This window comes from Varanus komodoensis, unplaced genomic scaffold (assembly GCF_004798865.1).
Source record: "Varanus komodoensis strain SLA01 unplaced genomic scaffold, ASM479886v1 scaffold6_4, whole genome shotgun sequence".
Lineage (NCBI taxonomy): Eukaryota > Metazoa > Chordata > Lepidosauria > Squamata > Varanidae > Varanus > Varanus komodoensis.
The window spans coordinates 20,934,000-20,961,648 of NW_025336347.1; the positions used below are offsets into that span (position 1 = coordinate 20,934,000).

General features: G+C 47.4%; 1 protein-coding gene across 1 annotated transcript; it reads left to right on the forward strand.

Annotated features, from left to right (window-relative positions):
• The first annotated feature begins 579 nt into the window (after positions 1-579).
• LOC123034415 (zinc finger protein RFP-like) lies at positions 580-25,799 on the forward strand. Its single transcript, XM_044451738.1, has 16 exons — positions 580-1,043; positions 1,823-1,918; positions 2,012-2,227; positions 3,516-3,538; positions 4,031-4,143; positions 4,619-4,684; positions 6,147-6,344; positions 6,501-6,560; positions 8,639-8,684; positions 15,487-15,919; positions 16,269-16,364; positions 19,513-19,743; positions 20,761-20,783; positions 22,525-22,640; positions 24,045-24,164; positions 24,987-25,799. The coding sequence occupies exons 1-16, from the start codon at positions 642-644 to the stop codon at positions 25,499-25,501; spliced, it is 2,754 nt and encodes a 917-aa protein (XP_044307673.1). The 5' UTR covers positions 580-641; the 3' UTR covers positions 25,502-25,799.
• Positions 25,800-27,649: the final 1,850 nt, after the last annotated feature.

Genomic DNA, 27,649 nt, shown 5'->3' on the forward strand with positions numbered 1-27,649 from the left:
GCAACTGTCAAAATTAAATAACAATTTAAGACTGTCCTTAAAAGTAGTTAGAGAAAAGAAACGTCTTTGCCTGGCACTGAAATGAAAATAAAGTTGGTGCCAGGCGAATTAGAACCTTTTCTATGACTACTAATAGAAAAACTATGTGGGGGGGGGTACAGTTGCTCTGATCTCTCCTATTCTGTTGTCCCAAAGTTCTGGAGCAAATTAGGTTTCCTGTTTGACATTTTTTTCCATTAGACCCTCCCAGGATTTTATTTTGCTAGGAACTCCTGGAACTTTGTCTCCCAACTCAGGGAAGTCTGACCTTCCTGTTGATTGGTGTGCCACTAAGGGCGTGAATCACCATTTCCCTTCCAATTTGAATCACATTGTTAATTTCCTTTGACCTTGATGTCTTGGGCAAACAAAAAGTAAAACGAATAGACTGGCAGATCTGTTCCTTCAGGACAGTAGTTTGGAAGTATATCTCTCTCTCTCTTATTAAAGAGATTTGTTTCCACTTTAATGAATCCTGGGAATAAACCAAGAATTCTTTTTCCTTGTTCAGAGAAAGCTGCCAGCGAAAGACCCGTTCCTCAGGTCTTGCAACAGCATATTGACACCCAGCTGAAATAAAACATTTCCTGGTGAGAGTCGCCATGTCCAGTGCGGAGGCAACCGTGCAACTCCAGGAAGAACTTTCTTGCTCCATCTGCTTCCAGTGCTTCAAAGAACCGGTCTCGATTCACTGTGGCCACAGCTTTTGTCGCTCATGTATCACTACGTACTGGAACATGGGGAAGAAAAAGTCCTTCTCCTGCCCTCGATGTAGAGAAACCAGCCAGAAGAAATTCCTTCAGCGAAACCAGGACCTGAAGAACATTGTGGAAATAGTCTCAAAGCTGATCATGAAGGGAGAGGGAGTGTGCAAGAGGCACCGGGAACCCCTCAAGCTCTTCTGCAAGGACGACAGAGCGCCCATCTGCGTGGTGTGCGACAGATCCAAGGAGCACCAGAACCACGCCGTGCTTCCCCTGGAGGAGGCCATGCAGGACTACAAGGTCAGTTGAAAGTGGTCCCTGACGCCAGGCGCTTCCAGGCTCACTCATGGCAGGACCGACACGTGCAGCGCTCCTTCTGGCCCTTCCTTGTTTCTTTGCCTGAGGCGTGTTGGTGAACCAGGCTGGAGGCTCAGGGAAGGGTCAACATTATGGAGGGGGGAGAACCAAGCATGCAGTTGGCTGTGGCACAGGAGTCTCTCTTCAGCAGCCAGAAGTGTTGCAGCAGAAACATAAATGGAGTTCACTGGCCGAGTATGGAGTTTTCTTTCTCCTACATATGCATTTTGCTTTTTATGACTTAAGCCTATAATGTGAATGATACCTGGGGGACACCTTCCAGGATCCGGTTCATTTAGTGGTTCAAACTACTATATACATTTCAGTCTCCCCATCCCTTCTGCCCTTGATTGTTTTTCTGAGTCCTTCTCCGGGGAATCAGAAAAACTGATTTTCTGTCCCCTGTGCCTTTGACTTCCTGCCCAAGCATATTCCACACGGTTTAAAATAAAAGCCAACAAGTTATGAGACATAATACGAAAGAAAGAGATACAGAGGAGAAAAGGAGAATAAGCAACCTCTGACTGCTAATGGAGGCATTTCTGTGAGGGGGAGCCATGTTGGCTAGGGATGATGGGAACTGAAGTCTTACAACATCAGGAAAGCGCTGTGTTGAGTTAGCTGGAGTCTGAATTTTGACATTGTGATTCAGTGTCTTCCTGTTTATCTGTGAAGAAGGCAGAGAGTGAGAAGGTGACACAAAATGTCTGTTCTTTCTTCAGAGACAAATGCAGGTGCAGCTGGAGTTAGTAAGGAAAGAAAAAGACAAGCTCCTTGGATTGAAGGCGATGGGAGCAGCAAGGAGCAAGGAGACTCTGGTGGGTGCTCATCCCTATTGACCAGCAGGAAGAATTTCTCCCCTCTGCCTATTTACTGGTAATGGCACACTCCCCTTCTGGAATCTGTTTCAGGAAATGATACAGTCTGGGATGCAGAAAACCGCGGCTGCCTTTCAGCAGACCCGTCAGCTTCTTGATGAACAGCTGCAGGTACAGGTGGCCCAGTGGAAATTCCTACAAGCTGCAGTTGAGGAGGAACAGGAACAGCAAGCTGCCTGGCTTTCAAGGAACATTTCCCAGCTGGACCACATCATCGCAGGGGTGGAAGGAAAACGGGGTCAGCCAGAGGTACTATGACACTGGTTCCTTCCATGGTGCACGAGAGTCCTGGATTGGCATAGACGTCGAGAGGAGCTCCTGAAACAGGAGTGAGAGAGCAAGGGGAGGGGCAGAAAATGGTTGTGGAAGGCCCAAAGCTGGCAGGCTGGAGGGGCAGTGCTTCCCATGGTGGACTCACCGTGGAGAGGTTTCTAAAACGCATGGTATGGAGAACGTTTGACTCCTTCACCCCTCACAGTCGAAGGCAGGGTTACCCAATGAAATTATTTGGAAGTAGACCCTGAGCCTTGAAGTGCTGTCCATCCACAAGAGAGAGACACTGACCAGCCAGGGGGAACTCAGGCTTTTAAAATGTCCTGCAAATTTTGTCCTTGGGGGCCACTTCTAAGAGGGGCCCCACCCCCAAAACAGCTCCTTGAAGACTCAGCATGCTCAGTAGGTGCATCCGTTGAAGGGCATGGGATCGAATGGAAAACCGGAAGTGAGAAATAAAGGAAGCGTCCCGGAAGAATATTCTTAAAATATGGATGTAACAATATAAGTGATACTGAGGTGGTTATGCATTTATTAACAACAAATAAGATGTAAGTTGCTGTGTAATGGCAAAAAGAAAGTGGAGACTTTTTTTCACATTTCTTCTGTAGTATTTGGGATATAGCCAGAATGCATAAAGTTACACATTGAATTTGTCTTTTTGAACACCAAATGTAAGAAATTCAATTATAAGGAAGTGATCCACTTTTATTAGTTCATGGAATGGTAAATTTGTCAAGTGCGTGCACTTACTAGTATAAGAAATCAGCCTCCTTTGCATTTCCCTTCCTCCTAAGCTTATTATTTTAAAATTAACCCCCTCCCCCCCAAAAAAAAGCCTTTAGGGAAAAGGGGCAAATACACCCAACCCTCTGTACAGCTTGAGGAGGACTGACCAAGCCTGCAGCTACAGAATTATTATTATTATTATTATTGTTGTTATTATATTACATTTTTATACCATCTGTAGCCAAAGCTCACAGCATTTAAGTTCACAGTTCACAGCATTTAAGTCACCCTTCCAGCTTTCAACCAGGCCCGACTCTGCTTAGCTTCTAAGATTAGGCAGGGTCAGGCATTTCATGTTATATGGAATGCAGCATTTCTGTTGGCGGGTGTAGGAATGGAATGGAAAACTGGAAAGGGGAAAGGGAAGAGAATATCTGGGAGGACATGAGTCCCTGGAAACTTGGGTGGAAGTCCTCCATGTTGCTGCGGTTCCCACTCGTATGTAATGCTGAACTCTCCCCTCTCTCCCCTCTAGGAGGTGAACGTCACTTTGACAAGGTATTTACTTGCCTTCTTCCTTCTACTTGTGCTGCACAGTGTAGGGAATTCTTAAGCTGAAGATGTCACTGGGCCAGCAGATGAAACAGTGTGGACATCACATTGTGTGCAATAGTCAGTTCCTTTCACGCACCCCCTAGCAACTAATGTGGGGCGTGATTCACTGTGGCAAGCGGTTGGTGGATTGGACTGGGGCTCAGGCGGTTCGAACCCTATTCCACACTCAGCCACGAAGCCCACTGTGCGACTTTAGGCCAGTCTGGAATTCTCAGCCTAACCTGCCTCACAGGACTGTTGTAATTATAAAATGGAGAAGACAATGACCATGTGAGTTGCCTTGGGATTTTGGCAAGAGAAAATGAGGCTGGGATGTGAGTGTAAATGCACACAATAAAGAGTGAAATATTAAGCTTCTGAATACAAGAGCCAAGAAAACAGGCAATTGTACATAACATTCCAGTTGATGTTTGAGCACAATTATTCCTCTTTTAGGTTCAAAAACAGGACACGTAAGCCAGTGTCAATATTTCCTGAACTGGAACAAAGGCTTGATTTTTTGATTAGACAAAATGTTGTCACTGCACAGACTCTGCGGAAAATTGAAGGTACATCTGGGTATGTCTCCTGTGATTAATTCCCAACCAGGGAGAGGGGCTGATTGAGTTTTCAGGATATCTAGAAGGACTTGTGTGCATCCAACATGCATGGGAGCCTATAGACACACTTTTGTTTTTCACACATTAAAGCTGACCTGTACTTATGTCAGAAATCTGTATCTTGCCACTGTGATCTTTGAGCCTTCAAAGCAGCTTAGAACTTCACATTTTTACAATAATCTAACCTCACTTGCCAATTGATTCATTTTTTAAAGCCAGCAACCCTATGCACATTTTTTGAAGCTGTGACTTTCAGCTTTCTTCTGGGGCCTATCAGATTATATACCAGAAACTAAAGCCTCTGTTTTTAAGGCAGCCATGACAAGTTGTGCCTGCCTGCTTGTAGGGTGGGCTGTTTTGCTCCTACAAAGTGTCAAAACTCTCTCCTCTGTGCTCATAAAATGACTCTTTCTTCTTTCTTTAGATATTCTGGCTTTGGAACTGGGAAAAGTTCAGCTGGACTCTCCAAAGCATGTGCCAACATCAACAGGTAGCATTTGTCTGCTGAGACTTCTCTGTAATGTGGGGTTTGTTACAAGCATCTTTGAACACAACAGCATGTTTTGCACATGTGTCCCGTGCTCCACGACCACGGGGCACAAGCTGAGTGTGAAGGCAGTTGTGCACATCGTCGAGGATTCCCACCATGTCTGAGGACAGAAGCGGCCTTGACTGTGTGGATGACATTTGCCGGAGATGAGATGGCAGGAATGCAGCCCTCTCTGTCCTGGATGCCTGGTGGTGTTGGCACCATGGATTGCGGCATCCTTTTGGGCAGGGGCTTTGGGTTGCAGTGGCTCCAGTTCTGGCTGAAGCACAGATCACAGATGCGGAGTGAATTCTGTGGCACCCCAGGGCCTTAGACGTGTGGGGTGCCTCAGGGTCCCGCCTGATCTTGTATGCTTTTCAATATCCAATTGAAGCAGTTGGGTAGCATCACCCAGAGCTTTGGGCTGCCTTGTCACCAGTAAGCTGACAGATGAGGAGCTGGTGCGGCTTCGAATTGGACAGGGGTGGCAGTGAAGCAGCACCTGCTGCTTTTTGGTGGTGCTCATTCTGATCTTTTGTTCTTACAAAACCCTTTTATCATCATTTTGTTGTGTTCAGTTTAGTTGTGCACCACCGTGGGAGGGCTTACCCTAAAACATGGCTTATACATCTTCTGAATAAACTAACTAAAATGTTGTCTAGATAAGATGAAAGTTTGTGGGCTGGGGGGAAAAGGGGGTACCATTGCATCAGTCCTGGATTTGTGGGGGACTGATGCAATCAGCCTGATCTCTAAAGGGGATCGTTCCTCTTCAGAGATCAGGCAAACAGCCTGGGAGTTTTCCTGGGCCTGATGCTCCCTGGGGAAGCCCAGGTGGCTGCCACTACAAGCACTGTGTTTGGGCCTCCTCACAATAGCCCAGCCTCTAGTTATCTCTGACCTGACTCCTGAAATACACTGTATATTGGATTGTCTTTGAGGCTGGCTTGGAAACAAAGGGCAGCAGCCAAACCCTCTGAGCATAACTCACTTCTTTTGTGAAGTTAGCCCTGAAACAAATTGGTTATCAAAGTGCTGATTATAACCTTTAAGAAAAGACAGTGCTGAGTAGCGGTCAGAGGAGTGGACTGAGCTTCAGGGGGGCCTGCTTCTAGACATCACTCAGCCATGGAGTTCGCTGAGTGGCTTTAAGCCAATCACTGACTCGCAGCCTCACCTACCTCACAGGGTTGTTGTGAGGGCAGAGGAGGATTGTACAGTGTAAGCCACGGTGAGTTCTTTACAAGATATAGGCAGGACTTAGTAAGTAAATAAATAACAGCTGGCCTGGAACAAGTGCCTTTATAAGACTGCCTTTATACCCCTAACCTCACCCCACAACCCTTTCACTAAGTAGAACTAAGAGGAGGCAGCCGTTAGTCCTGCCCCTTGAGATGTCGTGTGTCCTGTGTCCTTTATTTAGATGCTTCACCCTTTAAAGTGGAGAAAGACGAGTCCAGTTCTCTTGCTGCAAAAAGGAGAAAGCTAATGCACCCTGTTGACCCAGCTGGAAATCACTATCCGCAGCAAAACCCAGGAGACAAGGAGTGCCCTTGGCAGCCTTTGGACTTCTGCAGTGGAAAGCCTTCAGCACCTGCTCCAGAGCCTGCGGGGAACGGTAGTAAGCCGTGAAGAGGACATGTGGCTTTGCTGGGGTCACACTGAGCTGGGGGAAGGGGGCTGTGGGGGGCTGGCCACCCCAGATCCTTTTGGAGCCCTTTCTTGACCTCTTCAGCTTTCTATTTGTATTCTTATTTTTTCTATTACTTATTCTTAGGGCCCTTTAGTGATGAGGACAAGAGCACAGGGGGAGTTGTATTCAGACACTCAGCAGGAAGTAAGCAATGGTTGCAAATTTTGTTTGTTCACCTTGCTTGCTTGCCTTTTTGCAGATTCCAGTGCATAACAGCAGCTTCTGCAAACATTAGCAGGGGATCATATTCCTCTTCATGTCCTGCCAACCATCTTCCGCCTTCTGATTTCTACTGATCAATTGTTTGTGCCTGTGGGAAATTCCAAGAGAGGGCACAGTACTTTCTAGCACTCCTAATTCAGTGCTTTCTTAGAAATGCTGGGGATGTAAATTTAAAGTGTGAGCTGCCATCAACAAAGCCAGGTCCTCCTGGCTTACTGGTAGGACTGTGCGAGGGCTGCTGAAGGCTTGAAGAAACCCTGACGGCTGGGCTCCTGTGATACGGTGCAACGCCAGATCCCCTCCACTGGGGGCTGCATTGTCAAAACGGCAGCTGCGCACGCTGCAGCCCACTGTGGGCTGAATAATCCGCAAGGTGTTGGGTGGTGCAGACTGGCCCTTGGTGTCCTTCCCCAGCCCCTGGCACCCACCCCATTCCCACTGTAAGCGGGTTTCTTTTGTCACTGAACCACCCAAGTGGCTACCGGGTTGAGGCTGCAGGTCGGGACAGCAGGGGCAGGTCAGGGGAGTTCCAGCTGAGCCGCGGTTGCAGCGACATCTTCCATGCAACCAAGGATGGACCAGGGCTTAGGCAGAGGCCTGTCACTCTTCCCTGACACGGCCACTAAAAACTGAGCAGAAGGGGGCGCTAGTGCTGCGTCTGAAGAGCCAGGAAAAAGACTGAAATGGAGACCCAAAGGAGGGAGAAAGACATTACCATGAGGGCACAGCAAAGAACAGAACACAAAAGTTGCCCTTCTATGCATACTCGCCTGGGGGTGGGCCCCATGGAATGGAGAGGGGCTTACCTTTGAGTGAACATGCATAGAATCGGTAAGAATTTCTAGCATGTGCCCATGACTTTCCAGATTATTCTCCATATGCATGAGGGCTTTACACTCACTTTTCTTTATTCTCTCTGTGTGTGTGTGTGTGTTCTCTTTCCTCCTACAAACTTTGGGTATGGGAAACCTCAACAATCTCCTAATACAGTGGTACCTCGGCTCACGAACACCTTGGGTCACGAACAAATTGGGTCATGAACAAAAATTACTGAAAATTTTTTACTTGGGTTGCAAACACTGCTTTGGGTGGTGTTCCACCCAAATTTCTGTGGTCAGAGGCGTGTTGCTGCACTAAAGATGGGTGCAGCAAAGCAGAGCCGTGGGGGAGATTGCCGAGAATCCGCTTGTCATTCGTGCCGCTGCGCGCCTCTGATCATGAATCACAGTTGCTTTCATGCAGGGAAGGCGTGCGTGATCAGAGGTGCGCTGCTGCAGGAAAGACGGGAGCAGCAAAGCAAAGCCGCGGGGGAGATGGCTGAGATGCCGCCTGTCTTTCCTGCAGGAGCGCACCTCTGATCAGGCACCCCTTCCCTGCATGAATGGAACTGTGATCGCGGCCACCTCCCCACCCCCAGCGCACCGTTTGCGCCCGGCTCTCCTTCCTCCAGCGTGCCTGCAGTGCGCCGGGATGACGGGCACCTGCAGGGATGACGGGTGCAATTGCAGTCATGCTGTGGGGTGGGAAGATGGCCACGCTTGTGGTTGGGGTGCGGGAGTGAGGGGGAGATGGCCACGAGCTTTGTTGTTGCCATTTTGCTTCATCTTTTTCTGATTAAAAAAGTAGTTACAGAATGGATTAACCTTCTTTACATTGAACCTTATGGGGAAATTTGACTTGGCTCATGACCAGTTTAGGTCATGACCAGAGTCCTGGAACGGATTAAGTTTGTGAGCCAAGGTACCACTGTATTGTTGATGTCACCGAGGGTCAAGCATCCTCTTTTCATTTCCACAAATACTGGGAGTAATACCTCATGTGAAAAGATAGAAACCTCTTGCCAAATACTTTCCGACTTGCAGCAAAGAAGCAGTTTTGGTCCCAGATCAGACGGAGGTCTTTCCAAGCAGGGTCCCAGCCGCAGCGTGGCTTCCGGGAGGTGGAGGCCTCCAGGTGCAACTTTGTCTCTAACGCCTTTTCTGTCTCCTCTCTTTGTCTAGCAAATGTGAAAAAAGATCAGCAAGCAAGGTCTTTTCTTCAGTGCTCGCTTTCCTAAGCCGAAGGATGTTTCCTTTCCATCATGTTTGGCCTCTGGGACCACTTTCTAAACCACTCTTAGACCATTAGTGCTGCAAGAACACCAGCAATTCAGCCATTTTACCGGTAGCAGGTCCTGCATGCTTTCCATCCCAAGGAAATACATTGCAATGCTCAGCACCTTGTTGAATCTCCCTGTGGGTCTTCTCTTCCTGAACCACTTTGCCAGCATGGAAAGAAGAGAACGGTGACAAGCGACTCGAGGGAAGATTGACTTGAAGCAGGAACCTATTTGAGAAGTTTGAGTCTATTAGCTTGTTGCACCATTTTTTTCCGCTTTCCTAAAACATTTCATAATGTCTATTTGAAAAATAGTATGCAAGGCCTTCGTTTAATAAAGGCTCTTCTTCATGGTTAATTTGCATCCTTCTGGAGAGAGGGTAGTGTGTCCAGCTCTCAGCATACGTATTGTCATCTCAAAGCCCATGGTGGAAATCAGCAGAAGCAAGACCTGAATTAAAGAAAGACTGGGCGAGACAAACAGGACTGTGCAACAGAAGTAACAGGTTGTAGTGTATTGTGCCCTCTTCAGCTGGGTGGTCATATGCAAGAGGGAACATAGCTGCAGCTGCTAAGATTTCTTCTTCACAGAAATTCAGAGTCTGGGAGCCTTGTCCTCTTTTGCATCTGGCAGCCAAGCTGTGATTAAAGGATTCAGCCAGTCAACCCTTCTTCTGGGATTCTCTGTTCCATTTCTACTGGTTTTGGCTTTTCTTCTCAGCAGTTTTGTACTGCTGCAAACCTGGGGTTCCCACTAAGCCTAACGATAGTTCCCCTCACAAATGTTGCTGTTAGTTGTGAAGTCATGTCCGACCCATCGCAACCCCATGGACAACATTCCTCCAGGCCTTCCTGTCCTCCACCATCCCCTGGAGTCCACTTAAGCTCACACTGACTGCTTCAGGGACTCCATCCAGCCACCTCATTCTCCGCCATCCCCTTCTTCTTTTGCCATCTATTGTTCCCAGCATTAGGCTCTTCTCCAGGAAGTCCTTCCTTCTCATTAGGTGGCCAAAGTACTTGAGTTTCATCTTCAGTATCTGGCCTTCTAAAGAGCAGTCAGGGTTGATCTCCTCTAGAAATGACCGGTTTGATCGCCTTGCGGTCCAAGGGACTCGCAGGAGTCTCCTCCAGCACCACAATTCAAAGGCCTCAATTCTTCAGCACTCAGCCTTCCTTATGGTCCAACTTTCACGGCCATACATTGCAACTGGGAAAACCATAGCCTTGACTATACACACTTCAGTTGGCAGGGTGATGTCTCTGCTTTTTAGTATGCTGTCTAGATTTGCCATAGCTTTCCTCCCCAGGAGCAAGCGTCTTTCAATTTCTTGACTGCAGTCCCCATCTGCGGTGATCTTGGAGCCCAGGAAAATAACATATGTCACTACCTCCATTTCTTCCCCATCTACTTGCCAGGAAGTGAGAGGACCAGATGCCATGATCTTAGTTTTCTTAATGTTGAGTTTCAAGCCAACTTTTGTGCTCTCCTCCTTCGCCCGCATCAAGAGGCTCTTTAGTTCCTCTTCGCTTTCTGCCATTAGAGTGATATCATCTGCGTATCTGAGGTTGTTGATATTTCTTCCAGCAATCTTAATTCCAACTGGTGATTCATCTAGCCCCACATTTCTCATGATGTGCTCTGCATATAAGTTAAATAGGCAGGGCGACAGTATACAGCCTTGCTGAACTCCTTTCTCAATTTTGAACTAATCAGTGATTCCATGTCCAGTTCTCACTGTTGCTTCTTGGCCCACATATAGGTTTCTCAATAGACAAATGGGATGGTCTGGTACTCCCATCTCTTTACGAACTTGCCACAATTTGTTGTGATCCACACAATCAAAGGCTTTAACATAGTCAATGAAGAAGTAGATGTTTTTCTGGAACGCCGTAGCTTTCTCCATGATCCAGCGTATGTTGGCAGTTTGATCTCTAGTTCCTCTGCCTCTTTGAAACCCTGCCTGTACTTCTGGTAGTTCTCGGTCAACATACTGCTGGAGCCTGGCTTGTAGGATTTTGAGCATCACTTTGCTAGCATGTGAAATGGGTGCATTGGTGTGGTAGTCAGAACATTCTTTGGCATTGCCCTTCTTTGGGATGGGAATGTAAACTGACCTTTTCCAATCCTGCAGCCACTGCTGAGTTTTCCAAATTTGCTGGCATATTGAGTGTAGCACTTTTACTGCATCGTCTTTTAGGATTTTGAATAGCTCAGCCAGAATACTGTCGCCTCCACTAGCTTTGTTGTTGCTCAGACTTTCTAAGGCCCATTTGACTTCACATTCCAGGATGTCTTGCTCGAGGTCAGTGACCACCACCCCATCGTGGTTATCAGGGATGTTAAGCTCTTTCTTGTATAGTTCTTCTGTGTGATCTTGCCACCTCTTCTTAAACTCTTCTGCCTCTGTTAGGTCCCTGCCATTTTAGTCCTTTAACATGCCCATCTTTGCATGAAATGTTCCCTTCATATCTCCAATTTTTTTGGACAGATCTCTGGTCCTCCCTATTCTATTGTTTTCTACTTGGAGATCCAGTTTGCTAGTAGGAGTTGAGTACAGCTGTGTGCTTCAGAGCTGGCTCTGCTCTCGGGGAGGATGTGTGTCTGAATTCGTAGGGGATGGCCTTCTGTCCAAAGGACTATCCAAGCCAAGTTGCTTTAAAGGTAAAAAGCTATCGGAAGGAAGAGTAGCTGAGCCTTGGAGTTGCTCCACCACATCCTGAACCTGGACAGTGGACAGGGCAGAACCCAAGTCACAGCATTCCCTATGGAGAGATGGATTTCTATTTCACTTATGGTAATTCTTTCTGAATGTGCATCCTTCAGTATAAGTTCACACAGGGGTAGACAATGTTATGCCTGCGGCACCAACCTGCCTCTGCTGCTTTCATGGTCGTAGAAGAGCAGAACTGGATGGGGCCAAGAAGGCCATCATGGCCAAGCCCCTGCTCGGTGCAGGACTCCCTCCCAGTTGCATCCTGAATGCCTCCAGTGCGGGAGAGCCCACCACCTCCCCAGGTCATTGGTTCTGTTGTCATACTCCTCTAACTGTCAGGAATTTATTTCCTGATATCTAGTTGGAATCTGGATTCCTGTAACTTGAGGCTGTTATTCCATGTCCTGCACGCTGGGAGGATGGAGAAGAGATTCTGGCCTTCACAACTGTCAAGGACTTGTGCAGTGCTAACTTCTCTCCCCTCAGACTTCCCTTCTCTAGGCTAAACATGCCCAGTTCTTTCAATCTCTCCTCACAGGGCTTGGTTTCCAGTCCCTGGATCTTCCTTCTTGCCCTCTTCTGAACCTTTTCCAGCTTGTCTGCATTTTTCTTAAACTGTGGTGGTCAGAACTGGACACGGTACTCCAGATGAGTCCTCACCAGAGCTCAGTAGAGGGAAACTACAGAATTTGGAAGTGTTACTTATCTTAATGCAGCCTAAAATAGCATTTGCCCTTTCACAGCCACATCACATTGTTGAATCATATTCTGCTTGTGACCTACAACAATTCCAAGAGCCTTCTCGCTTGCAGGATTGTTGAGCCAAGTATGATAACTGTAAAAAGTACTGTTTCTCCTATTACTTCATATTTGAAATCCCTTTGCTGCTTATTCCTTGTATACATCCCCTAGTTAGCTCTCTAGTAACTCATTGGCTATACTTGCAGTTTTGCCTCTGGTCAGGAATTTACAGGGATATAGGATTGGGCAGGTGCCTCCTAGCTTAAGGTGCCCTCCTATACTCTGCTGATATTATCTGAGAAACCACAAGATTTTTTGGAGTCAGATCGCAAGATCCTCCATCTCCAAATGCTGACCCTCACCCTGCCATGCCCCCTTACAGCCAGACGACCATGTCCCAGCCTCCTTCCTGCTTCATCTGCCCTAACAGATGGCTGAAAACAGCCCTTTAGATAAAATGCAGGGTGAGGGCACAGCAGAGGCAGTGATGGCCCTGCAGTTTTCTTTCTGCCCAGGCTTGGTGAACAGAGCACAGCAAAACTGTCTCTCAGTGGCCCACTCCAAAGGGTGGCTTCCTCTAGATGTTTATCAGCACTACTTGTCTGTAGAGTGCTTGTGAACTGGCAGATTAAGCCTGACAGGTGGCTCTCTGGAGAAATATGTAAAGCGGGACATGGTCCCAAGTGCTTCCTTGGAACAGGAACAGGTGACAGTGGGTGGCGCAGGTTGGCTTCAGCAGAGATCACGTTCTTCAACACTTATTGCCACGACGATATAATATTGCACACTATATTCTGTTTTCTCCTGGGTTGTGTAAATACTTCACTTCAGGCTTCTTGATTCACCACAGGTAATTTGGTTTAGAATGTGAATTCTTTATTAATTATTTTATTATCTTGCATGGGTGAACTTGTATACTCTGGCCCCTTGGTTGCCTTCAGTCCAGTCACTAACAAGCTTAGTTTCTTCCAAGTTGTGCAGTAAGGTTTCCCTTGCTGGCCCCCTGCAGGGAGCTGACTGGGTTTGCTGGGTTTCCAAGGGAATGAAATGCAAAGTCCAAGCCAGCTCGTTTACAGGGCATTTAGCAGCAAGCGACTCACGGCACTTGGCGCAAACTGGACTGCGAGGCTGGCTTCAGTCTGCTGCCTGAGAGATCCGTGGCCCAGTGGCAGGCAAAGGACTCCGTCCGGTTGACAGAGACAAGTTGTTTACCAGCACAGCTACTAGTCAGTAACCAATTTTAATTAGCAGTTGCCACTACATACTGTTGTTGGCCCTAGGCTGGGCATATGGTCCTCTTCCTATCAGTAGCCTAACCTGAACATTGCTGTGCAACAGGCGTTATGAATGCTTGATAATGTTAAAACTGTGGGCTGGTCTAACTGAGCTTGCCTCGAAGGAGTGTTGGTACAGGCAGGTGCCACTAACAAGCTCTTGGCCCAGCTTACATGTTGACAACTAATTAATTAGCAACAGAAGGCTGCCAAGGAGGGCATGTGTCTGTTCTTTGACTCTTCTACACTCACTGAGTCAGATCACATAAAAGTTATTCATTTACTTACATATATTTATAGGCCACCTATAATTGCCTTCAGAGGATGGATGCTACAGACTCAACATGGAAGATGCAGACACAAAGCACAGAAGCCTTTAAGTAGACAAAAATATTATTCTAAACACTAACCAGCTGGGTTAGAACTGCAATAAGAAATATTTATTTATTACTTTTCTATGCTGCCCAATAGCTGAAACTCTCTGGGTTGTTCACAAAGATTACAATCATAAAATACACCAGAAAGTACACTACTAAAAGTTTAATGTGACAGTATAAAAGGAAAGTAAAAACCAAAGTAAAAAAAAAAGTACAATTTTAAAACATAGTGAAGGGTTTAAGACAAGAGAAATGGAAAGACTAAAATATTTAAATTGTGAAAATCCATATGTTTTGTTACAAGCCTGGGACATAATTAGGATTATATAAGAAACACTGAGGACATGTTGCTTCACTGTACTATGGTGGCAGTGCTATACTTACCTGGAAGCAACCTGCCCTTTGAAGAAATCCACTGAGCCTTGCCTGTCATTAATGCATTAGCTGGCCAGGTCCAAGCAAGCTGCAGCCAGGCAAAGCTGGGAGCCAGAAGCCAGTGTGGGCCCCAGTCCCACTCCCACACTAGCTCCACTGAGAAGCTTAGCCCAGCCCTACATTCCCATAAGCTCCTCATCAGAAGGAAAACTAGAAGGTGAGCTCTCTCTGCAGTGTTAGAGGACCAATTAGCTATGAAAGCAAATGGGTTTCAAATAGCAAAATAAAATAAGCAATTAAAAGCTTCCTTATACACACAGGTCCTTTAAGGAACTTATTCAAACATACTGATAATGTTTGTAATGTGCATTTTAATGTAGACAAGTTTAAGTAAACAACACATGCAGGTTTCTAAATTAATCTCGTTTGTTTATCCCATGCCTATGACTGTGAGAAAGATTTTTGGTTTGATTTTCTGGCAAGAGCCAAACCACATGCCTCACAGATCTGCAAGTCAGATTTCCTGAGTTTCAAAAGAAACAAAACACTGTAAGGCAGCCATGGATACTCTAACTTTGTTTTGAGCAGCTGGCACTGGGATAGTAAGAAAAGCAAGCAGTAACTCCCCTCCCTTTGAATAACCTGGCACACACCTGTGCACACCTTGGCACCCCTGCTTAAAAAGGCTGGGTAGCGAATAATAGGAAAGATCCTCTGCTTGAGACCTGGGAGCCCTTTTGCCAATCGGAACAGGAAAGACTGGGCTGGCTTGATCAGACCTGGATCCGTGGGAGGCGTGGCTATAGCATCCCGAGAGAGAGGGATGATTCAGACGGCATCCACGGTGTGGGAAAAAGATGTATATGTCCTCTTCCAGGGACCACTGCACCATCACCCCAGTCAAAATCAGAGCACCCCGCTGCTGCTTTAAAGTCACTAAAAGAGAGAGAGAGAGAGAGAGAGAGAGAGAGAGAGAGAGAGAGAGAGAGAGAGGACCATCTATCACCATTCTCATACTTTATATGTGGTTGGGCTCCCTCACAGGTCCTTCCACTCGGAGGAAAAGCAAGCTCCGATCCTGAACCCAGATCTCAGGATCAAGATTTAGTTGAATGTCCTGCGCAATTATATCGCAAACAAGCCCAACTTCCTCCTTACCATCCGCAGGAACTCGCTGCCTCAAACCCAGCCTCAGCCGATCCAGGGGAGGAAGGGAATGGGTTAAACAGCAACACATCCAGGTGGGAAAAGGAAAGTGAAATTCAAGTTCTGCCTTCCGGGAGGCGAGAATTATGGACGCAAGCGTCCTGCTGGGCCGGCTGAGCAAGGAAGCCTTGTGCTCCTTATGCCAGGAGTATTTCAAAGACCCCGTGTGCCTCCACTGCGGCCACAATTTCTGCCAAGCCTGCGTTACGCAGCGCTGGGGGGAACTCGAGGCAAATGTCTCCTGCCCTCAGTGCGGAGAAAGCGGCCAGCGGAAGAGCTCCAGGGAGAACCAGCATCTGGCGAGAATCGTCGAAATTGTCAAATGCCTGAATCTGGACGCGCTGGAGGACGGGAGGGCGTGCGAGAGACACGCGGAACTTCTGAAAGTCTTCTGCAAAGAGGATCAGACCCCCATCTGCCTGGTGTGCAGTCTGTCCAGTGAGCACCGGCGCCACACCGTGATTCCCATGGAGGAAGCGGCCCAGGAATACAAGGTAGGGGGTTGTCCTGCGGTGGGAGAGTGGGCGGGGATGGCGGAAGCCGAGAGACGCGGCCGGTGCCCGGGCGCGCAGCCTAGGGCGCCTTCGCAGCGCGCTGGTTGGTGACCCAGGCGCGGACGGTGGGATTGGCCCGCGAAGACGCTGCGAGTCGAAGCCGTTCCTTGAAAGTATAACTTGGATCACTGCGATTGTCGAGCGAGGATCGACAGCGCCACCGTTATAAGGCGTGTTGGAGACCGGGAAATGGGACAGGGCTGAATTGCATCGAACGATTTGAGATTCCTTTTCTCCTCTCCCCATACAACCCCCCAAATCCCAGTTCAATCATTTTTCTGTCCAAAAGGAACAATTTCAGATGGAATTGCAGACTTGGAAGCAAAGGAGAGAAACGCTCCAGGCACTGAAGCTGGCAGAAGAGGGAAGAAGCAGGAAATCTCTGGTAAATCAAAGGGTAGACGGGGAAGGTTGCCCTCTCCCTCCTGCTCTTCTCCATCTGTGCCTGTAACAGCTCATCAGTAGAAAGAACATGAGCAGATATTTTTTCCCCCAGCGTGAATAGCCAGTGGTTGGGAGGACTACATCTGCAGGGTGACGCACCAGTTAAAGGCGCAGGAGCCCTGCCAGGGAGAAGCGCTGGTGGGGAGACCTATTGGCACGAGTGAGTTTAAAGAGTAAGGCTATAGGAATTGCTATGGCTGTTGGCCTAGATGGGGCTCGTATGTCTGGATGGCAGGAAGAAGTTGGGAAGGCAGCTTTCTTTGTCACTCACTGCAGCACTGGAATTTGGGATTAGTGCCATAGGGAATTTGAAGTGGGTGTGCTTGTGTCTCTGAATGTAAGCCTGTGTGCTTGATGTCAAGGCTGGTTCATTTTCAGGAGGAAGAGAAGGAAGCAGCTCTTTCTTCTGCTTCTCCTTGGGACGGCTTGGTGCCGCAGCTTTGCCTGCGTGCAATTCATGCGTGCAAGAGCAACACAGTAATTGTGCATCCAGGGAAGTGCCTGGCCCACTGCTAACTTTTCAGCAGTTGGTACATGTGCCAGTCTCCTTTTCCAACCACAGAGGGCTTTTATGCTTACTTAGGAGAAGTTCTTGCTAGTTCTGCCTTGGTTTATTGTCGTAAAGCAGGATTGGGAAACCTTTGGCCTCTCAAGGGTCAGCTACGGCACCTTACCTGCAAGCGCATATACTCATGTGTAACAAAAGCCCCAAGATTACCTTCTCAAATGGACAGCGTGTCTTGCAATAACTGCCAGGAAACATAGAAGGAAAGTCTGTTGCTCTTCTAGCAACTTTTATCTCAGAACAAACTTGGCAGGCTGCTTCCCCCACCTCTGCCAAGCTGATGCACCAACACATCTCTGTTAACCATCACCTGCCTCTTGGTTGTGTTGCCGCCAGAGCAGGAGCTCCCAGCATTTGGTGTCTGAAGGTCATGACAGGTGCAGTAGCACATCTCATCATGAAGGCAGGAATAATGAGTCACAGAGGGGCCATTGCCAGCACCCTCTGTGATACTCCTAATGCTTCCAGCCACAGGCTTGGGTGGTTTGTTTATTTATTTATTTATTTAAAACTTTTGTATGCCATCCCTTATGCCTTGGCATCTCGGGATGGCTAACAATCCTTAAGACTGAAATACAATAAAATCACAAGTATTTTGTGATCACATAATTCAATCACAATTCAATAAAAATTCACATAAATCACATAATTCAATAAAATTTACATAAAGGACAAAATCAAAATCAAAATATTAATGTTTTTAAAATAGTGATTAAATAAAAAGGTTTGACCTGGCGCCGAAAAGAATATAAACTCAGTGCCAGGCGCTCCTCTCCAAGGAGCACTTTCCATAATCTCTGGGAGAAAGCGCCAGGCATTTTTCCACTGGGTCCCATAACCCACCTCAGTGGCCCTCGCTTCCACTACCTCGGCTGTTCCACTCCCTTCACCCTGACCAGTAGCTATGCTAGCAGAGGAGGATGAATGTTGTAGTCCAACAGCCTCTTAGTGAGTGAGGTTGCACATGGTAGGCATGCCATGAATGCAGCTGGCTGGAGTCGGAGCTCAGACTAAATGACCCAGGAGACCCCTTCTGACTTGCTTAATTTCTGTGTTTCTATGTTAGGAGGTCCTGCTGTAGATGGTCAAAAATATCCTAGAGCCAGTTTGCTTAGAGAATATGTTTTATTGGACAACCATACAAATATAGTTTAAAAATGTTATCTTCCAAGTCAAGAACCTCACCTTTTGGAGTCTGCTTTATACTGACAAGGGGTGCCACACTCTCTCAGCCACAACCCCTCCCTTGGCCATATCATTCACAGGGGGAAGGCAGATGTTACATTTGTAGAGCATCAGGGCTGCTCCGGAAGTACCTCCACCGTTTCCATTCCAATCCTATCTTTTTTTCTCCAGGGTTGTGTTCTGAGGGGAGAGGGGGAAGAATTGCAAATCTGGGACAGAAGCCAACTGTGTACAAGCCTGAACTGACTGCCCTACAGGCCTTGAAATGTTTTGCCATTTTATTTATGTATTTTCTTGCAACACTTGTATCCTGCTCCCATAGCCATGAAGCTCTCTGGACAGCTTTAAGTTCACTGCTTTAAGGGGGGATGAAGAGAAACATTCCCGTGGCAGTTACTCCCCTGCTCCACTCCATAGGGGTTGGGCACTACTATGCAAAGCTGCCACATTAGTTGGAAGGCCAGAAAGATGCTGAATTGGTTCCTATGGCTAAGGAACCTGCTACAAGCTCTCTCTTCATGCTATATCTGTCTTCACTCTCAAGTAGAGTCCTTATCCAATGTTGCAGTTCACTCAGCTGACCTCGCTTTAGGAAATGGTCGCAATCGTGTCATCGCACGCCATGCAAGATGTCCCGTCCCAGTTCCCTAGAGCTCTTTCTGATGCTCTGTTGTGGCTTTCGTTTTTGGATCGGCCCCTTGCACAGCATCCGATCACTAGTGCACCTTGCCCTCTTGGCGCTGAGGGGCTCTCCGGGTTTTCAGGCAGGGTTCTTTCCTGGCCTTACATGGAGCTGTCAGGGATCAAACCTGGGAAGGCATGTGCTTTGCTGCTGAGCTATGGCCCTTTGCTGATGGAACCATATTTGGAAGAGGCCTGGAAGACCATTTGGTCCAACCCCCTGCTTCATGAAGGTCTCAAGTCTCCCATCCAGATTCTAACCAGGACTGGCCTTACTTAGCTTCCAAAATTAGGCAGGCTCAGGCACATCAGGCTACACATAGAGCTTGAAGTGTGGCTATGCATAGATATAACATTAAAACATTATGTATAACATTATAACATTAAAAGTCCCTGATTGTGACAGCTTAGGGATTACTTATCTCTCTTAACTGATTTTATGAATACATTTGCTCGTGTGTCTAAGGAACGGTGGTCTAGCAATCTGGATGGTGCACCATCCTCTCTTGTCATGACCACGGATATTTACCTAAAGCATAACGTGATCCTTTCTCCATACACTGGGGTGCTTCCTGGGTCCTTTTGCTGTGCTTGGGAATGGCTGTATGTGTATTTCTGTTGTCCTGCCCAACCTCTGTTTTTAACCTGCTCATTAAAGGAAAAGCTAGACAATGAAGGGAAGAAGATTGTGTCTGAATTCGAGAGGCTGCACCAGTTTCTGGACAATCAAGAAGAACTCTTGCTGGGTAAGCTGGAAGAGCTGGAGAAGGATGTGATAAAGGAAGAGAAGACAATCACTTCTTGGCTGTCCAGGGAGATTTCCAGCCTTAGCGACCTCCTCAGTGAGATCGAAGAGAAGCATAAGCAGCCAATGAGCAAATTCCTCCAGGTGAGGACATGGGTTTTTCCTCTGAGAAATCAAGAAGTGTCACAACTAGGCAAGTGGTTGAATGGTATGAAGTTACCCCCAAAGCTTCTTTTGAATTCTTATGGATTTTTCTTACACTCAGGCTCAAACTAGAAAAGGCCTGACCCCAGGGACACTGATTAAGTGAAGCCATCTTTTCACTTCACATGACCTTGGGTTTTTCTTGCCTGAATTAACTGGAGCTCACAGAGCCCTGGCAAATCTGCAGGGGATGGTCTTCCACCACTGTGGGTGGGTAGAAGGAAGGAATGTTGAGGTTGCGGGTCTTTTTCTGAGCATGGGTTGTCAGGTACCAGATCTGCTTCCTTGAAGAAGCTGTAGATTTCTAGACAAAGGACATGTTAGCAAAAGCACCGCAATGCCTCTCGTCCAAAGAAAAAATAATGCATTTACTGCTAGCTCTAGCCTGAAGTGCCTGATCCTGCCTAATCCTGGAAGCTAAGCAGGGTCAGGCCTGGTTGAAATCTGGATGGGTGACTTAAATGTTGTGGACTGTTCAAGAGCTTTGGCTATGGCTGGTGTAGGAATGTAACAACAACAACAACTTCTAGTCACTCAGAGAAATGGGCAGTAGGTGTCCTTAGGTGCTTCCAGATGATCTACTCTTTTCTTTCTATCTTAACAGATCCCCCCCCCCCACACAAAGTAAGAAAAAAGACAGAAATAGTGGAGTAAAAACACAAGAGCCTCATTTCATGCATCAGGGTAGTCCAATGAAAACCTCCTCTGGAAGCATCCACTGTTAGCATTACGGGGGAAAACAGACTTTAGTAAGTAGGAACCTGTACAGTGAGACATTTTATGTCACCTGTGCATAAGTAATTAAAGGGCTTCAGTTGAAAGCTATGTGAAAAAGATGCAAGGGACTCCCTCATACAAAACATCATCTGGAAAGTCCCTGTTCAAAGGGAAGTAAGCTCAGAAATTGTTTTGAATGATTAGCATGATCTCACTTTCTGTTCTCTCTCCCATTCTCAGGATCTCAAAAACATCTTAAGCAGGTATGTGATTCCTCCATAGTCCTTGAACCTTTAGCACAGCAGGCCTAAAGAGGACGGTTGCCTGCTTGAATATTAAAGCTGGCTTGGGCAACTGGTTCTTCTGTGCCAGAGAAAGATAAGAGAGCTCTTAATTTTTCCCTAATACCTTTTGGTGCGACTTACTCAAGAACGTTTTGTGCCTAGCATGATCACATCTGCTTCACTCTGCACAAGGTCTCCTCTGTTTAATATTTCAAGGGCAGATCGGGGTTTCTCCCACCACATCCAGGAGCATCTCTTTTTATTGCTTTCTCATTTGGGGGGGGGGGGGGGGGGAGCTTAACATCCTGCCTGGAAGAGAAGGGTCTCAGCTTCACAATAGGAGTTCTGCAGGCAGGCTGTCTCAGGTTCAATCTCTATATTCTCCACTTACAAAAGAATAAGGTAGCAGGTGAAGGAAAGATCTGCCTTGCAGCCTAGAGGGCATTTGGGCATCTTGGAGACCAAATGCTGCCCTCAGACGCCTTCCATGCAGCCTGCCCTGCGCTCTGAAGCTCCTGCTACAGAGTCCCCCCTTCCTGAGTCACTGTCAGCCATTCAGCTGCCTGGTTGTCTTGCAGGGGCATGAATGTTCTGGGAAGATGATGCGTGGGGGTGAAACTTCTTGCACACCGTCTTGCCCAGAGCCAGCCCATCCTCACAAGGGACCTCTTTTCTGAGCTTGGGGAAGCATCATGTGCCAGAGGGGACAGCAAGTGCAGAGCATTGATAACCAAAGGATGGTGCTGTAAAATAAAAATATAATAAACCATAATGTAAAACAGGGAACCGATGGAAATAGGCACGGAGTAAGACCAAAGTCAAATCGATAACAGCAGGACAGGGAACTAAAAAGCATGGACTTTATAAAACCAAGCAACCAAAAAGTGTGGAGAACGATGTAAGCCATGCTGAGGCTTTTGCAATAGGACGGCATATACATATCACAAACAAACAAACGAATGAATGAATGAAAAGGGCCTCACTTGGTACCAAAAAGTCCCCAGTGTAAGTGCCAAGCAACCCTCTCTGAGGAGGGCATTCCGTAACCAAAGGGCGTTCAATTGATAGAGGTGGGGGGCTCTCCCACACTAGAGGCCTCCAGAAAGAACCTGGACGGCCATGTGAGAGGGATGGTGTGACGTGGTGTCCTGCAACAGCAGAGCTCTGGACCCGATGGCCTTCATGGCCCCTTTTCACTCTACTGTTCTATGAGTCTGTGATGAGTTGTCTCATCCAGGCCCACATCTACAAGGGCTTGCGGTGGAGTCTTTCTCCACAACTAAGATTGTGAGGTCTATGCTAGGATGCAAGAGTCCTGCTGACGCAACCGTCCCCCAGCAGTGTGCCCTGCAGATCAGGCTGTGGTTGATAGAACAAGGCACAGGGGATGAGAAAGGGGCCAGAAAGCACCACAAAGGCCCCACTTCTCCCGGAGCACCATGGGCCAAAAGGAGAGTCCACTTCACTTCTTTCTGCCCTGCCCCCACCCACTGTATTTGCTTTTAAAATCCTCATTTATTACCCACTACATAAGACATCATCATTTGCAGAAGTACAATGGCTGCCCAAACACAGTTAATGTTCATGTTACACTTAACAGTAACACTGGCTTGTTCAGTCATGGCATGCTTATTTTGCAATGATTCATTCCAAAACTGGAAAAACCTTGGCTTTGAGAATTCCCAGGCCTCTGGTTGAAATGGTCATTTTCCTCTTCCAGATGTGAAGCTCAGAAGAACCAACAATCAGTTGAGCATTCTCATGATCTGGAGAAGAGACTGATTACCTTCTCTGAGAAAAGCATGCGTCTTGAAGAGATCCTAAAGGAATTCAAAGGTACCAGGGCAGAAACAGAACTATTCCTGACCAATGGAGAGAAATGGAATCATTAGTTGTTCCCAGATAATGGGATAGAAAGTTTTGGGATCAAGGAGCCACAGATAAAGTGTAAAGTAATTCATATTGGTGCAAGCAATTCCAATTTCAGGTATGGTCTGATGGGATCTAAGCCATGACTGATCAAGAAAGGGAGCTTGGGGTGGTCATGGACAGCTTGATGAAACTCAGTGCACAGCCCGAAATAGCACTTGGCCTTTTTGCAGCCACATCACATTGTTGACTCGTATTCCACTTGTGATGTACAACAATTCCAAGAGCCTTCTCGCCTGCAGGATTGTTGAGCCAAGTATGATAACTGTAAAAAGTAGTTTCTGAAAACACTCTGTCCTATTACTTTCATATTTGAAATCCCTTTGCTGGTTATTCCTTGTATACATTCCCTAGTTAGCTCTCTAGTAACTCACTGGCTATACTTGCAGTTTTCCCTCTGGTCAAGAATTTACAGGAATATAGGACTGGGTAGGAACCACCAAAATTGTACTCCCCTTATACAAATCCTTGGTGCGGCCAGACTTAGAATATTGTGCGTAGTTCTGGTCTCCTTACTTGAAGAAGGACATTAATGAGTTGGAAAATGTGCAACTAAAGGGCAACTAAAATGATCAAAGGGCTGGAGTGACTCTCCTGTGACAAGCAGCTGCAGCAACTGGGACTGCATAGTTTAGAAAAACAAGTCAGGGGAGACGTGACAGAGGTGCTTAAAATTATGCGTGGGGGGCGAGAGATTGAGAGAGAGAGAGAGACTGAGAATGAGAGAGACTGAGATTTTTCTCCCTCTGCCATGACGCTAGAACCTGAGGTCATCCCATAAAGCTGATAGGCGGGAGGTTTAGAACAGACACAAGGTAGTACTTCTTCACTGTGGAATTTGCTGCCACAGGATGGCCACTCATTTGAAGGCTTTAAAAGAGGACTGGCGGCTATCAGTGGCCACTAGCCTTGCTGGTGCTGTCTCACTACGTGCTGTGCCGGGGTGATTTGCCTGCACGCGCCCTTTGCCTTGCGGAGGAGCTGGGCAGGAGGAGGTCCTGCACCCCTCCCGCTCGAGGGATCCTGCGTGCAGCTGGCTTGGCACTGTGTGCGTGGGGTGCTGGACCAGAACGACCTTTGGTCAGGTCCAGCATGGCTTTTCTTATGCTCTTGTAAGTCTTAGATAAATATATCAGATGAATTAAGGCAGGAGAGGAGGGGGGTCGCGGCAGATCCACCGGGACTACGCAGCAGAGACAGTGGTGAGGAAAGACTTCTTTGAAAGCAGAACTTTGCACGTCGGAGTCCTGGCACTTCATCCTGTAGAATCTGATGTCCATTTTCCTACTTTTCTTCCTTTCTTGCCTCCAGCTGCTCTGTCAATTGAACTGGAAAGCACATCTTTGCTAAAAGAGGAACTGGGAGTGAGGAAAGGCAGGGCAAGATGGTTCGAGTTGCCTTACGCCGAAGTGAAGAAAAGAGGCAGACGAGGTCAGTGCTTGTTCAGATACTGCCCGTGGAGCAGCGGAGTTTGTTTGGCACTGGGGGACCAGTGTTCCTGCCCTCCTGTTGGGGTCAGAAACAGGGCTGGTCCTGAACATCTTGGGTTTTAAGGTGGGGACTAAATGCCCCTACCCAGTTCCACATACAGAAGTTCAACAGACTGGCACTCAAATCTTCACACCGCAAGGCTGCAAGCTAAGGACTGGAAACATGTTACTGGAAATACATAGCATGCAGATGGGCCTCGTTTCTTTTTGTGCATCTAAATAAGCTAATGAGGCCAGATTGGAGCAGGACCACTGCACACACACTGAACACCGCCCCCCCCCCGGCCCAGCCATCCCTTTCCCCACTTCACAGGGGTTAAAACAAGAGAAAAGAATCCATTGTGGTGCCAACTGAGTTCTTCTTTTTCTGGGTGGCGGGGAAAGCGGCAGGGTGGGAAGGTGTGAGCATTTCCAGTCCACACTGGTGACATGGATCCAGACTGAGACTATAGGCTTATTGGAAAGTAGAAAGCTGAGGCTCAGTGCATGCCACAAATTTCGTACAATGTGTGGTTTAGTCTCAGCATAAAGGGTGCAGGACAGATCATGTGATGCAAACAGCTCGGCCTCCCAGTGCCTCACCAGCATCCCCAGCCACTGAATCTGCTGCTTGAGGGGACTCTGCCTAACAGTAGGGCCAACCCTAGCAGAGGCCTTCCCTGCTCCGCCTGGAACCCCAGTCACCCAGGGGGCTTTGGCTAGAAATGGAATTAACAGCAACAGCCACTCTCTCTCTCTCCTTCCTCTTCTTTTTCCCTTCCAGTGAGTGTGACTCTGGATCCAGATACCGCAAACCCCTTCCTTGTCCTCTCGGCGGACCAGAGGAGCATGCGGCTGGGGGACGTGTGGCAGGACGTGCCCGACCACCCCGAGAGATTTGACACGTACCCCTGCGTGCTGGGCTGCCAGGGACTCACGTCAGGGAGGCACTACTGGGAGGTGGAGGTGGGCGGCGGGCAATTCTGGGCAGTGGGCTTTGCCAAGGAGTCTGTCCACAGGAAGGGAGTGCTCACCCCTAGTCCTGCGGAACACGTCTGGGCTCTGCAACAACACGGGGATCACCTCGAGGCGCTCACCCACCCCGTGAGCACCCTGTCCACGTGCCGCTGCCTCAAGAGGGTGCAGGTGTTTCTGGACTACGAAGAGGATCAAGTGGCATTTTTTGATGCCGATACCTCCGCTTTGATCTACGTGTTTTCGCCCGCTGTTTTCAATCAGGAGAGGATTTTCCCTTGGCTTTGTGTGTGGCCAGGAACTGAGTTAAGGTTGTACCAGTGAGAATACTGATCTGTTTGCAGTATGGTAAATCACATACACACAGAAATAGCATGTCTAGCCCTGGACAGCTGTAGTTTCTATGACCCTGGAAGAGTGGCTTTACAGGCTCTGTTCTTCCTGTGAAGAGTCAGGTGGCCTAACCTAAGTCAGGGTTGATACTATGTTGTGAAATGAATCTGAATTCTGTTAAGACAACATCCAAATTCTGTGCCAGAATTATGGCAGTAAATTATAGAAATTGTATAATATTTTTAAAATATGTTTAGCTTGGTAATAAATGAAATGTGTTAAGATAACACAGAAATCATGCAAGTAAGAAGAGCTGTGCCAGATCAGGCTGAGGTCCAGCATTTGGGGAAAAATCCATGAACTCACCCGCGGGACATGAGTGCACGACACCTGCCCTCACCCCCCATATTCCCCAGCAACCAGAGCACATTGATACACAGCCTGTGATGCCAGAGGCCGCAGACAGTCCTCGGGACTGGTAGCCCTCTCCAGGAATTTTCCCGATCCCCTTTTCAAGCTGTCCAAAAGGCGGGCCAGCACTACATCCGTGGAAGTGAATTCCACAGTTTAACCCCATGTTGTGTTTCTTTTCATATGTCTGGAATCTCCCACCAAGAAGCTTCACAGAATGAGCTCAGTTCTGGTATTTGGAGAGAGGGAGAAAAATGTTCCCTTAGCCACTTTTATCATGCCATGGCTTTCTCTCTTCATAGAATTTAAACTTCAGTGGATTTTATAGATCTTGGTGTAGGTACTGGCAATAGCCCGGGAGAGCTCACTGACAGAGGGTTATTAGAAGTGGCACTTTGAAGATTTTTTAAAATGCAGATAGCCATGGCATGTGGGGCTGATAATTATTGGGATTGTAGCAGGTGTTTTATCCTGTCTTCCCCTCATGTGGTCCTGACAAAAATAACTCTTGGTTTCTGAGAGCCAGTGTGGCGTAGTGGTTAAGAGCACCGGTCTGGGTTCTAGTCCCCACTCAGCCATGGAGCCGACTGGGTGACTTGGGCCACTCACAGCCTCTCAGCCCAGCCTACCTCACAGGGTGGTTGTTGTGGGGATAAGACTGAGAGGAGTTGGAGGAGAATGGTGTAAGTCGCTTCAATTTGTTGAAAAAAGAAGAAAAGGTGGGATATAACATTCATAAATAAAACTCACCTGAAGTAGTTTGTACTGGTTAGAGTACTGGCTTGGGACTCAGAGATCCACGTTCTAGTCCCTGCTTGGTCATGAAGCTCCGACTGACTTTTGTGCCAGTCAAAGCTAACTCACAGTGTTGTTGTGAAATAGGAAACTGCCTGGAATTCCTTGCCAGGAAGAAAAAAGGTGTGATACCAGGGCAACAACTACAGTGCAAGCTCTTCCAGATTGTTCTTGGACTTCAACACCCATCAGCCATACTCAATCATGAGGGATGAAGAGAGGTGCAGTCCAAAAACATCTAATGGGCTACCATGTTCTTCAGCTTCCTTTCCGGCGTGCTCGTTACATCCCACCACTTTGGAATCTGAGACGATCACTAAAAATGAGTAGCTGTTGACCGAATCTCGGTTTTCAATTTGTGAGGAATGAACACTCGGACTTGTGGGGAAGATCTAAACCTCTTGAACCTCTGCGGCTTTATTGAATCAGTACCCCAGTTCCTGCAATCCCTAATGACAGTGCACTCCCAGGGAGAGGTAACTCAGCTACAAGGTCCCAGCCCATATACAGAGTGTTTTGTAACCTGCCAGTCATGTACACAAATACAGAGTATTAAATTCCCAGATAATGTTAGTACAATAGCATCTTGATGCCTTCATACATGAAATGATGCTCTAAACCAGCCTCCAGCAGTTTCTCAGTCCAGCTAAGAATTCCATCTTCTTAAGGCAGCAGCAACACTAAACAGTAACCGGGCTTGGGATTCTGCTGCTTTCTGAGAAAGGGGCGTAGGTTTGATTTTATAACACAAAGGCACATATAAGCAACCTTTTTCTACCAGGATTTATTCTGGATTTCCCCAACATCATTCACATATTGGTTTTATGTATTATTATTTTAAACATAACCGTAATCTGTACTCCCAGTGTAGCTCATACGAGATACTGAGCAGCTTAAATGCAATGACTTTTGCTTAAAAACATCCAAACAAAC

Bases quoted from the DNA above. Each gene is read 5' to 3' on its own strand.
- LOC123034415 (XM_044451738.1), top strand. From the start codon at position 642: ATGTCCAGTGCGGAGGCAACCGTGCAACTCCAGGAAGAACTTTCTTGC. The intron at 8,685-15,486 runs GCTTTCCTAAGC...GTGAAATTCAAG, and splicing joins AGGTCTTTTCTTCAGTGCTC to TTCTGCCTTCCGGGAGGCGA. The intron at 19,744-20,760 runs GTGAGGACATGG...TCCCATTCTCAG, and splicing joins CAATGAGCAAATTCCTCCAG to GATCTCAAAAACATCTTAAG.